The sequence below is a fragment of the Lathyrus oleraceus genome, chromosome 3 (genome assembly GCF_024323335.1).
Source record: "Lathyrus oleraceus cultivar Zhongwan6 chromosome 3, CAAS_Psat_ZW6_1.0, whole genome shotgun sequence".
NCBI lineage: Eukaryota > Viridiplantae > Streptophyta > Magnoliopsida > Fabales > Fabaceae > Lathyrus > Lathyrus oleraceus.
In genome coordinates, this window is record NC_066581.1 from 176,585,373 (window position 1) to 176,599,782 (window position 14,410).

Sequence of the window (14,410 nt, forward strand, 5' to 3'; positions counted from 1 at the left end):
ATCTTTGTGAATCGATTTAGTGATAACATGATCAAGTTTCGAAAAATATAATTTCATATTTTCGCTTTAAACCTTCCGCGCGCATCTTTTGAAAAAACTTTGATATTCTGTTTTTAAAAAAGCGGTTGAATTTTGTAAGAAAGGTTTGTTTACACACCTCTAGACCTTTTTTCTACTTCCATATTTACATCCAACACTTTTTAATCATTTCATATTCAAGGTATTACAATTTAAATATTTTATTGTATGAATATGGTATGAATATTTGATCTATAAATTATAATTTAATTTTGTAATCCCCCAAACTTTATAGTCCGACTCCGCCAATATTACGATACTTATTAACCCGTGATAATAAATATCTCAATTACTATCACACACTTTATTACTATACAAACCATCCATGGTTAAATCTCCATTTCAACCTCGAGAAAAATACTTTTGTAGTTGGGACAAACATTCATAAGTAAATCAATAGTACTCGGCCTTGTGATTCAAATTATGAAAAGAAACCCTAGGAGAGAGAGAGAGAAGTAAAGAAAGTAGTAAAAGGCAATGCACATGGAGTGTCCACTTCCACATCTTCCACTTGAACAATCATAGTAAGATAACATCACCTTGTCGTCACCCAGCCCAACATGTCCAACTCACACATTCCTCCACGTGTAATTAACAAACCCATAATTTCCACTAATTAAAACTTGAGTTAATAAAAAAGACAAACCGCACCATACTTTCTTCTATTAATGCCCACCAAAACTCTCCCTGCCCCTATACTACACTATACTTACCCTTTCCACCACTATTATTATTATTATTTCCACATACCATACAAATTATTCACTTGAATGCTTAGAGAGAGAAAGAGTGATAACTGATCATGGAGGTTGTTGGCATGAAGAAGGAGAATATGAGATTTGAAGAAACTGAGCTGAGACTTGGAATTGGATCAGCCATAGTTTCTGAAGAAGTTGTAAGGAAGAGAGGATTTTCTGAGACTGAAACTCATCATGATGATGAGAAAACTACCATGGATTTGATGCTTAATCTTTCCTCTAAGGAAGCTACTGCTGAGGTAGATCCAAATCATAAGAGCACCAAGACTTTGCCAAAGGAGAAGACTCTCTTGCTTGCAGATCCAGCTAAACCTCCTACAAAGTAAGTAATTAGCTAATAAGTTACTCACTAAATTTTCTTTTGACATTTTTAATTTGCATGCATAATCTTGTTGTCACGATTTATTGAGATTTAATAATTATCATTTTAATAAAACAAAACAGAAAGTTATATATTTTTTAAAATATCTTAAAGATTAACTGAGATGTAACTACATATTTTTATATTAAAAATGACGAGATCTCTTCATATTCTTTTCTTAACTTTCATATTAAAACTTGTAAATATAGGTTATAAATTTTTCCATGAACAAACTCATGGTTTAGTTAGGTGTAAGGTTTTAAATAACAGTTACAGTTGGGTTGTAGTTTGTATAAAATCTTTTACGATTTTAATCGGTTTAAAAATTGGGATACTAATAGTAGTAGATTCATATTAATTTATATTTTATATAAAAATAGTGAATAATGGTCCTTTGATACCGTTTTGTCACATGTATTTATTTTTGAAAACTGACTTGTTTTTAAGCCATTTTTAGGCCGTGTAAGCATGTAGTAGTTTTCTATGCATGTGTGTGAGAGAAATAGGCATAGATCATGGAAGATAGAAATAATTAATGAAAGAGGATGAAATAAGAATTTGTGAGTTAGACAAAGAGACTGTGAAAAAAATAAAAATATGGTTTTTTATTTATTTTTAAAAACAAATTTTTAAAATGAAAAAAACTCAATAATAGTAGAATAAAAAGTTCTTGATTATATGCTGCAACGCATAAATATGGAATAGAGTACCTTTTCATGTTACAAATTTGTTCTATTATACCTAGTCACTTAAAGAGGCCAGAATAATTATAATTAAATATTAGTTGCAAATTTCTGGTTATATATGTGTACAATAAAAGAAGTTAAAATTAAATTTTCAATCAATCATAACATTAATTATATATATATATATATATATATATATATATATATATATATATATATATATATATATATATATATATATATATATATATATATATATATATATATGATTATGTCTGACTAGAGAAAATCAATAAATAAAAAAATTGAAAAATATAAAAAAACTAAATACGACAAGAGATGGCCTACCATTTCAGCATGTTTATCCATCCTCCAACCTTTAAACAAAAAATCAACAAATTGATAATATGACTAATTTCAATTGATATTTGTCAAACTCATCTTTAATAAAACGAGGAAATGAATCCCACCACCAAGGATCGTCTTTGAAGACGTGCATGATAAATTATTGGATGGAGTCTCAAATTTGTCAAAGTTAAATTATAACTATATAAAACCTCATAAAATATTTATTAGGTTAAATCTTAATTAAATATGAGCTCTATTTGTTTTATTATGATTAAGCTAGACTAATCTCATAGGCCTCCAAAAACTTGTGACCACTCTGCCACTACTAATGGCCTCTAATAACTAAACCTTATCTATTAAGTGGGATCAACTACATGGATCAATTTTAATGTTCTAAAAAGATCATGTTTCTCTCAAAATGATTAATCTCAAGATCTTTCTTAATAACTTCTTTGATAGTCTTTCTTGGTCCTCTCCTTTCTCTAATTATTTTTCTTCTCTCCATCTGGTCTACCCTCCATACTACAAAATATACCAGTCTTCACCCTACATGCTAAAACCACCTAAGTCTATTTTCCACCATCTTCATTAGTATAGGCGCTATCTGACACTCTAAAATTTTCATTTCTAATTCTCTCATTTCAAATCTTACCAACATCCACTGCATCATCTTCATCTCTACTACACTTACTTTATTCTCGTGTTGATTTTTAACCGTCCAATATTCTATCTCGCACAAAATCATCGGTGTTACCGCAATCCGATAAAACTTTCCCTTCAACTTTAGCGGTACCTTTGCATCACATAAAATAGCTTATGTTATTCAACATTTCGACCATCTGGCTTGAATTCGATAGTTTACATCCCCTTTTATTTTTCTATCATTTTGTATTATGGATCTAAGATATTTAAATTGTGTTACTTGAGGGATAATATGGTCTCCAATTTTCACCTCTAGGTTAGAAACACTCAATACCTCTATCTCCAAGAATTTTCCACACTTTAATAGGTAGGTTGTTTGGTCCAACCACCTTACTACTACTCATTCTTTTCAACATTTCCTTTACCTCCTATTTATGGATCTGACGGTAGTGATTATAGTTCTGATATGTTTCTCTAATGTTGAGTCTACTAGACTCCGGCGTGATATCATATAGTTCATTAATTAGGTTGTAAAAATGAGTATTTCACCTATCCTTTATATTTTTTTCCTGAGTGAAAACATTGCTTTCTTCATCTTTAACACTTGATCCAAATCTTTAGTTTTTTCTTCTCTTCCCTTAGCAAGTCTATATATAAACTTTTCTCTCTCCTTATTTTCTATAGATTGGTATAATTCGTTAAAAGTTTGGATTTTCACTTCACTCAAAGTTTGAATTTTCTATATATATATATAAGACTCAATCAAGTAAAGTTCAAGAGACACCCGAAAGAAAATAAACAAAGAGTATCTATTCCGAGTAAAAAATTAAAAAAAAATATGAATATTTATAACAACTCCAACCATCAGGCGAGGATATCAAAGCCAGAAAAAAAAAAGTAGAGGCAAGACAAAGAAAAATAGAATCCAGACAGAGTTAGATCTCTCCAATCCAATGATACTTGTAAAAGTAATAGAAAAAACAACACAATAACACATCTAGTGGAGACCGAAGTGACTCACCCTATTATTAGCTCATATCGTGATTTGTGAGTTATGTTTTATATATCCGAAAATTCTTGCAATTAATCTATTTGTTCAGGAGCTCCCATGGCATGAAAGTCTCATTCATGATGCAATGAAGAGCTCCATTAGAGTCGGTTTCTATTCAAACTTTGAATCATCTTCTAACAATCACATTTTCTAACACTATCATAATATAAAGAAATTCCGCGCACATTACGCTGTCCTTGATCACCCGATCATAGTATGAATCTTCTTCAGATTTGTAATAGGTACTGTAAAATTATTGCCTGAGTTTTATATATGTATGTATAGGACGCAAGTGGTAGGTTGGCCACCTGTGAGGTCGTTCAGGAAGAACATGTTAGCAACACAAAAGAGTGAAGAAAGTGGCAATCTAAATCACATTGCTATTAGCTTTGTGAAAGTTAGCATGGATGGAGCACCTTACCTCCGTAAAGTAGACTTGAAGATGTACAAAAACTACTCCCAGCTTTCCGATTCCTTAGGCAAAATGTTCAGCTCCTTCACCATTGGTATTAATTCATTCATTAAGCTTAACTAATTTCACCTTTTTTTTTATTGATAATGCTCATTAAATATTCTTGTGTTTATATACTTAAGGAAACTGTGAATCTCAAGGCATGAAGGATTTTATGAATGAGAGTAAGTTGATGGATCTTTTAAACAACTCTGATTATGTCCCAACCTACGAAGACAAGGATGGTGACTGGATGCTTGTCGGTGACGTTCCATGGGAGTAAGTATTTCTATTTTTACTTGTCAATATATGGTTGGTAATATTAGGTATCATCGATAAAAATGTTAAAATATAGTGTTTGATAACTTTTCAATCATTTAGAAGTTCTTATTTTATTCTTTAAAGTGTATTTTTCATTTAAAAATATCAAAACATAGATTTTTTAAAAATAGGTACGGTAAATATTGGTTTTATTGACTAAAACGTTGGATTAAGAAGTTTAGGAATAATTAGCATTAGTCTTCTAAATTTAGAAAAGAGGAATTCATTTGCATGGAACCGATCGGCATATTAGTATAATCGATTACATCCTTTTATATTTGTTAAAGAGAATTTACAGTTGCTAAATACAATCGCTTGGCATAATGTATGAATCGATTATATTTGAAATTTTTTAGTTAAAATTTGAGTCAGTGAATGAATGTAATCGATTGATATAATAGTACAATCGGTTACACCTGAGAGTTTTTAGTTTTATTTGTTTGATAATTGTACCTCATCTTGTATTGTTGTATATATACCCTTTGAGTATCTTATGAATCCACATATTTTCTCCCTCAATCACTCTCTCTCATTCTCCCTCACTCTTTCCCTCTTCACACTCAATTATTCATCAACCTTGTGGTTGCAAGTTCCAACATTTTCCATCAACAGTTTGGTTCGATCCATCAAACACCTAATGTGCAAACACAGTAATTTCTACGAATCTACTTATCCTTGATGTGAAGAATTACGACAAGTGGTGCAAATAAATGAATGTGTTGTTTGACAATTAAGATGTTCTGGAAGTGATCAAGAACGGGGTAACTACACTTGTAGAAGGTGCAACTGATGCACAACAGTCTAAGCATAAGGAGGAGAAGACGTAAAATTACAAGATAATATTTTTGATCCATCAATGTGTTGATGCATATAATTTCAAAAAAGTTAGTGATTTATAATCATCGAAGCAAGCATAGGAAATCTTGGAGAAAACGTATGCATGGGCCGATAATGCAAAGGTTGTAAGGTTACAAACTAAAAAAATACAACTTAAGCTAATTCAAATGGATGAGAATGAGATTATCAACGATTTTATGAAGATAATTACTTGGTTGGTGAACCAGGTAAACGTGTGTGGAGAAACAATCACAGAGCAGTATGTTACCGCAAAAATCTTATGTTCTTTGACGCAAAGATTTCACAGTGTGGTGGTTGTGAATGAGGAATCGAAGGATCTTCTGTTGGTGTCAAATAGGAGTTGCAAAGCTCTCTTGAATCGCATGAGCAGAGAATGGAGGAAAGGAATGTTAATAAGGCAAATGTGGATATCTCTTTATAAGCGCGCTTTAATGGGAGAAACAAGAAGGCGAAGGGAAAGTGGCTCATGAACAAAGGTAGAGGGAACTTTTAGAATTTTGGTGGAAGAGAGTCCCAAAATTCCAAGAATTTGATATTCCAAAAGGGTGAAAACAATGGCAATAGGGTTGTTGGATCAAACAACTCTAGAGGAGGCAACCTAGAGGTAGAGGAGGAAAAATGATGGTTGACAAGAGTAGTGTGCAGTGCTATAATTATCAAAAGTTTGATCATTTTGCAAGAGAGTGCAATGTCAACAAGAAAGGAACCTCAAGAAGATGAAACTAGAGTTGCAATATAAGAGTTTGATGATGAAAAAACACTATTGGGCATGATCATGGGAGGAAAATGCAACAACAATTGGTTGCAACGCAGCAACAGCGGCTTGAAAAACACTATAGAACCAAAGTGGAACCATTGTAGTTTTATGCCAACCATACTAGAGAAAATGCCATTGTGACTTTGAAAGAAGCAGTGCAATGCACCGATCATTGCTATTTGGACTCTGGGTGTTCAACCTATATGACGGGAGGGGGGGGGGGGGGGATTAGTTTGTTATGATCAATCGTTCCATGAAGAACAATGTTAAATTCGCGGAGGAAGGGATCGATGATGCATCGATTGAGAGAAGGGTTGGTAGACATTCTTTGATAAAGAATGTGTTGTATATTCTCAGAATCAAGTGTAATATTATGAGTAGGGGACAATTACTTAAGAATGATTATAAGATTCAAATAGAGAACAAGGTGTTACGCTTTATGAATGCAAATTGGATTTTGGTCCAAAGGCTCCTATAGCACCTAATAGAACTCTCAAAGTTGAGTTGAAGGTTATGGAGTGTAGGTATCTTGCTACATCGATTAGTCAATAAGAGTGGATATGGAATTATAGGCTTGGGCATATTAAATTATGAGATCTCAATGCCTTGCTAAATAATGGAATGATGATGGGGGGCCATTGATAAACATATAAGCTAAATTTTTTGTAAAACCAAATGTCACATGCGGTGTATTCGGATGTATGTGGACCGATGCAAGTTGATTTCATTTGTGGCAATATATATATTTATTTGAATTATCGTTGTGCACCACTCTAGCGCCTGAATTCATATCTTAAGGCATAAAATATGGTTTCTTTGTTGAGTTGTAAAACTTTGTTCCAAGATACTAATTCTATAAGTTTGAGAATAAGTTATTTTTGTTAATTATACACCACGTTATTGCTTCATTCAAAAGGCATAATTGTTGGTTTGTTTTAGTTGAATTGTATTGAACTTTCATCATTTTGTTTATTAATGTTGATCACTTGTGATTAGTGATTGAGAGAAAGTGAGAGGGAGTTCTCATATTTAGGGGGAATCCTAGATAGAGAGACACTAGGGTAGAATTAAGAAGAAGGGCCTTGAACAAGGAGCTTGTTCATCTAAGACATTTTGTACTAATTCTATAGAAGAGTGGATTTACTTTCTTGGGTAAAGTGCCCCCTAGATGTAGGTTTGATTTACACTGAATTTGATTAACAATTATTGTGTTCTTTATTGCTTTGCAGCTTCATCATCTTGTATAAGTTAATTTGTCATAACTTGGTTGTGTAATTGATTTTTATTTCCCGATATACTTTTATGGCATACCATGTCCCAAACATCGTGTTTGACATTTGTCCTTATAATATGTTATCTATTATAAACGAGTTGTACACATTGTCCCAAGCATCTGGTCCAACATCTGTCCTCCAAAGAACATAATTTCAATTGCATCAGAGTAGGCACCCTATTCAGTTTGGGTGTGTTTTAAGGTTCTTAATCTGTTCAAGATGAATTTCAAAAGAGGAGGAGGAGTTCGTCATCCAAATATTCTTTTTGGTATTAAGAGGCCTCCAAAGATCGTAGTCAAACACAATTATGAACATTGTTAAGACCAAGTAGATTATACTGAAGAAAATCCCAGACTTGCTAAAATCTTCAATAAAGTCTTACAAAACTAGATATGAGATCTGGGAATAATGTCTCTTCAAATGTTAAAGACAATAAGCAACACAATTTCAAGAGGTGTAACTTTCAACATAAAGGAATATGTGATGACAATTTCAACTTGATCTAATGTCTTAAATGCAAAGATTTTGGACATATTCAAACTGAATGCTCAAGTTTGTTTAGGAAGCAAAGAAAAATCTACTATATCATTAATGATAAGATAGATGAAAAAGGTGGATTTAATCAAGAAAACAATATTGTGACTTTCAAAGACTACATAATGGCGAGCCATCAAATTTAAAGAAAAGGTGTATTACTCCTATTCAGAAAACAAATTGCTGAATGTTAGACAACAAGTCTCATCATCTTGGTCAATATGTTTACTAAAACATAAAATGTAGAATATCAGATAATATGTCTCAACATCCGATAATCATGTGTACAAGAAAACATAATTCTTAAAAAGTAAGTTAATGTCTTAAGGAGTTTGAAATAAAAGGATCCCTAAATTGTTTAATATGCTTTGTTTTAAATAATAATTTACTCTAGGCGAGTCATTAATGGAGAATATATGCATGTTGAAAATGGTTTTTCGGTTCTTTGAACTTGCATCTAGTTTTTAGGATAATTTCCCCTGAGACATGCTCGACGGGTTATTGAATCATGCAACATTGACTATCTTCATGCCAACACTGACATTGACTGTCTTCATGCCAACCAGGATGTTTGTTGAATCATGCAAACGTCTCCGTATCATGAAAGGAAAGGAGGCTATTGGTATCGGTTAGTATCAAGTCTTTAATTATATTACTACTAATCTTAGGAAAATAAAATCACATTACTGAGTCATCATTTCATTTGTAAATTTGCAATTAAACCTTATATTTTAGTCATGAAATTGCTAAGAAAATCTTTGAAAATTTCATTTCAAGAATAATTTATTTCGGTTTTTTTATTTCAGCACCAAGAGCTATGGAGAAATGCAAAAACAGGAGCTAGTTTACCACCTGCTCCATCCTTTATCATATTTTGATGCCGGTTTGAATTATAGTAAGATAATTAAGAGCACAGCAGCCACAAATTAATGGACATAACAGGATGTTCAATATAATTAATTTGTGTATTATTTATTATATGGTTTGTGTTGTTATATATATTGTTTAAAACAAAATATAATTAAGAGTCTTAAGTGCTGCAGTAAGTAGTAAGAACAGACACAATAAACGACTCTAAATTATATATATTTGATTTCCAATTAGTGTGTTTGCTAGCTTTAAAGTTTATATGATTCCTTCATATTAAATATTTAAAATTTAAATCAGTTATTTTTTATATTTTATATAGTAAAAATTTATTTATATATATTTTTGTTTTTATTTAGATCAATAACCGAATAAATAGCTGGAAATGTTCCCTGAACATGGTGGAATGGGTGGGGAAACAAAAACATGTGCTTGTTCATGGAACATTTATGCATGCTTTATAAACTAACGAGGACGAAGAAATAAAGGCTTCTATATGTGCTAATGGCCCCATTTATTTTCACTTTTTATTGGAACCACTTTGTAATGTACAATCTCTTTGGATTTCAATGGCTAAGATGGATTCCAATAATCATGTCCTTCCTACCTTTTATAATTTGCCTTACCTGGACCTTAACTCGATCAATTATCGTTGGCATTTCTTAGTTGAAATTCTCAAATAGTGTCCAAAGCTTCAAATAGTTGGATTTGATGAGGTTTGTTCAGGATCATATCTTAGTCATCTTTTCTTAGAACACCTATTTTTTTTTGCTTTTGACTTTTATAAAATTCAGAATTTATTATTTTGCTATGCTTCGCATAACAACTCAAACATGGATTGGAATACGGTCAGGTCGTGTAAATTTGCATGGTCGTGTCTTCTAGTTGTTTTATCGATTAATTTTGATATATTTTTGTTTAATTTTGACTATGGTTTGTGATTTATACAATAGTTTCATATTTAAGAGTGAGTTAAAATAAAAAGTCACAAATGTCTTTAATGGAGATTACTTCCGAGAGATGTCAAATAATTTTTATTTTTAATTTGTGTTTGTATTTATCCATGTGAGTGTCAACTGACCCAAATGACAATTGATGTTTGGATGGATTTCATACACACCTGTGATGGTAAACATATGATAATTATAAGGTTTCATATGTGAATGATAAATCATTTCAAAAAGAGATTTATTATTTGACATGTTTTATTATCAATGTTTGATCATTACAACAAGAGTACCACTACTTGTCAATATTATTATCAAAAGACTTGATATTGATGGTGCACTGAGTACCTTAAGATATGTTATGCCATTAGTTGAAGGTATTAAAGATTCAACTTATTTTGTGAGTATATCTATAGTGTTTTGTTTGTTCTATTTTCAGTTATAATTGCTTCAATATATGCTAATATGAGTTCGATTTCGGTTGTTCTATTTTCAGTTATAATTGCTTCGATATATGCTAATATGAGTTCGATTTCGGTCCTTAATGGAATAAATTTCAAGGAATGGAATGAGAACAAGGAAATTGTTCTTGGCTGCATTGATCTTGACTTTGTATTAACGATGGAGGAACTACATTCTCCTATGAAATCTAGTACCTCTGAATAGAGGAAAGATTATGAGAAGTGAGATTGCTCCAATCACATGAGTCATGCTTTGATCTGTTCTAAGGTCAATTTAGCTTTAGTACCTGAAAATACTTGATGGTTAAAATCTGGTGCAACTAATAACATCAGTATTTCAATGAGGGGTTGCTTGAACTACCAGAAGGCAAATGATGTTGAAAGATACATCTATGTAGGAGATGGAAAGTAGGTGGAGGTGGAAGTTGTAGGGCATTTTAAATTATTATTGTGAGTGCATCTTTTTGTTTAGATAGGGTTTGTATGATGTAAAAACTAGGTATTAGCGTTTATGTATATTAGACATTATCATCTGAGTCTAGGTGTGCATTTTAGCGTTCTTGCATTAGGAAGCATGTCAACATTGTTGGAAATGGTTTTGAAAAGGGTTGTGCATCAAAACATTGTGTTGTTCTTGAAAATTTGGTTTTGTGTGAAAATTTTCACATTATAGGTCAACACATGTAAACACAGGTCGACACATAACTCATCTACAAAATACCCAGGTTGAAACATTGTAGGAACAGGTCGACATATACACTGCATTATTAAAGCCCATAAGGTTATATTTTATGAGCTAACTGAATAGGTCAACCTATAGGCAACACATTGCCTTGATAGGTAGACACATGACATCGTACAGGTCGACACATTGCTTCAATAGGTCAACACATGGCTCGTATAGGTCGACCTATTGAACAAAAATGTTAAAAAATTGCTCTTATTTTCAGTCCTTTTGCATTCTGTTTGATTTCTATTAGTCACATACATATAAATACCATATACATGCATCATTCTCTAGTAAGGTTTCTAGAGTGAGTAAAACCTACATGAATCCAGGATTTCAAAGCATCTCATCATCTTCAATTAAATCTATGCATACACATAATCAACCTACACATAATCATTTTTTGATTGGGTACCATCTAGATTAGGATTAATAACTTCCAATTATATTAGTTGTACCGAGAATATTGGATTGAGATCTTTGACGGATTCAAATCAGAAAAACAAGGTGAGGTTTTCCTTCAAGATCTTTAGAGTGAAAGATCTGATCGAGTGAAAGCTTTCGGACTAGGTGTGTCATGCAAGGGAGTAGCGTGAAATGGTGGATCGTGTTGACAAATCTTGGGTTCAATAAATGTGCGCTTGGGATTAATTCAGCCGGGTGAAAGCCTTAAGACAAGAAGGTCATACAAGGAAGTAGCAACAACATGTGAATTGAAGAGACATTGTTGGTGTCTTGATCAATCTTTGATCAAGGTTTTTGGAGGTGCTAGAGTTAAGAACAAACTTAAGGTTTGTGGGATTTGATCTCTCATCTCTTGTATACACACATTTGCCAAGTAAGATTTATTATAATAATATCTCAATTCGAATTGAGGGCAGACGTACCCATAGCGTGGTCGATTGGGGAACTACCTAAACAAGTCCTTGTGTACTCTCTCTCTCTCTCTCTCTCTCTCTCTCTCTCTCTCTTATTTTTCAATTCACAAATTGTCGATTGCTATGATCACCAGATCAACATAGTTTGGATCATAATTTTGATTACATTTTGAATCTTGTGTTTATTGTATTGATCACTAACCATTTGGTTGTGATTGAATTTCTTAGAACAACAAACACTATATAAAATTCTAAACTTTATTTTTGGCACACCAAATGTTCGATAAATTGTTTGACTTAGTTTTTTGTGTGTGGATATCATTGGAGATAGACTTTCACTATTGTAGAGTATTCAATTATTTGTGCTTAAATATTATTGATTGAATTGTGGATTATTTTCATAACATTGACACCTTTACGCATACCCGGGCTATTCAACGGTAGGTTCAGTTAGACGATTTTTTATCCAGGAAATATTTTAAACTTGTTTCTGCACCATAAATTTTTTTAAGCCAAATTTTCAGATGAATTTTTAACTTGGGATATATTCAACCCCCCCCCCCCCCCTCCACCCCCCCCCCCCCCCCCCCCCCCCCCCCCCCCCGTCTAGATCTAGACCTATCGTCTAACAAGTGGCATCACGAACTCCAGTCTTAAGATTTTCTTCTTAGATAATGGCTACTGAATCTAAATAGGCGTATGATATAGAACCTATTTTTACCGGAAAAAATATGGCTATCGGAAAGCTCGTATGTGGATCCATGTCAACTACGTTGACAAGGGTATATGGGATGCAATCATCAATGGTGAAAATGAAGTTACAATGACCAATGATGAAGATGTCACCATACTAAAACCAAAAAGTCAATGGAATGATAATGATAAGAGGTTATGGTCACATGATATTCTTATATCCATTTTAGGTGTTGATTAGTATTATCATGTTTCTTATTGTGGTACCATCAAAGCTATGTAGGACACATTAGAAGTTGCCCATGAGGGAACTAATTATGCCAAACAAGCTAGAATCAATACATTAAATCAAGAGTTTGAACTCTTTCGTATGAAGCATGGTGAAACCATTGCCGACATGCAAAAGAGATCCACATATTTTATTTATAGATTGAATGCTCTTGGTAATCCTATCTCCAATGCTATTGCTACTAACAAGGATTTAAGATGTCTTAATAGGGAATGATAACCCAAGATCACCGCGATTAAAGAGGCGAATGATCTTAAAGAACTTGATCTGACTACCTTGTTTGGAAAATTGGAAGAACATGAGCAAGAACTTACTTTCTTGGAAAAACATGAAATAGACGTGTTACATGGCCAACAAAGGAAAGAAAAAGAATGTAAGTCACTCTAAGCGTAAATCTACGAATGACTTATCTTATTCTCAATTGCAAGAATCCTTTGAAAATCTACAAAGACAAGCCATATAAGCTTTCAAAAAGCTAGCCTCAAATAAAAGAATTTTCTCTCATTTGCAAGCTAAAATGTTGGAAAATAAAAAGAATATGGAGGCTCTAAGGAAATCTATGATAGATATTTTAAAGGATAAGTGTGATGATAATAAAATCTCGTGGTTTGGATGTGAGACTTGTCATATTTGGCAAAAAGAGTCATGAGATATTAAAGCAAGGTTGAATAAGGATTTGCAACCCAAAGTCATTTTTCTATTGACACTTCAAAATATGATATGCCTTCTCATAATCCTCATAGAAGGTATAGTTATGTTGGAAAGAGTTCGATTAGAAAAAGAGCGTCTTCTTACAATGTTTATTGTTATTTTTGTTGCATGAAGGGTGATACCATTTCAAAGTGTAACTTTAGGAGACTCTTGGTCCCCAAAGGAACTCATCAATGGTTGCCTAAATGCAACCAAGGTTTCACTAATCATCAAGGACCCAATGAAGATTATTTACCTAACACTAGTCGTTCATCTTGCAGGATAAATATCTTGGCACTATGAAAAGAGTATGGGATCTCGTTTGTGGAAGCTTAAGACATAATACTTGTAACACTTCTATATTTCTTGACTTGGTGACAAGGAAGATATAATGTGTTACTAAAGAGGTTAAAGTTTAGTGTTATTTTAATTGGTAAAATTATATTGCTTATTACTAATGTTTTCTATCCAAGATGCGTTGGAAAAGGTATTGTTGTTAATGATGTACGTTATATTCGACAAGACATATTAAAGTTTATCAAATTAAGGATTGATCAAACTAATATGATAAAACGTGAGGAGTGTAGTGGTAAATTCATGACCATTAAGCTATGGATAAAGTTAACGTCAATTAAACCATAGTCGCCACAACGCTTTTATTATTTCTAGAGGAAAAGGGAAAAGTACGAACAAAACCCAAAGATAAGAAGTTTTTAAATCAAAACTAATAAAATGCCAG

General features: G+C 32.5%; 1 protein-coding gene across 1 annotated transcript; it reads left to right on the plus strand.

Moving 5' to 3' along the window:
• Positions 1-727: 727 nt before the first annotated feature.
• LOC127126094 (auxin-induced protein AUX28) lies at positions 728-9,219 on the plus strand. Its single transcript, XM_051054944.1, has 5 exons — positions 728-1,158; positions 4,210-4,430; positions 4,519-4,654; positions 8,686-8,747; positions 8,926-9,219. Exons 1-5 carry the CDS (start codon positions 881-883, stop codon positions 8,961-8,963), a joined length of 735 nt encoding a protein of 244 aa, XP_050910901.1. The 5' UTR covers positions 728-880; the 3' UTR covers positions 8,964-9,219.
• Positions 9,220-14,410: the final 5,191 nt, after the last annotated feature.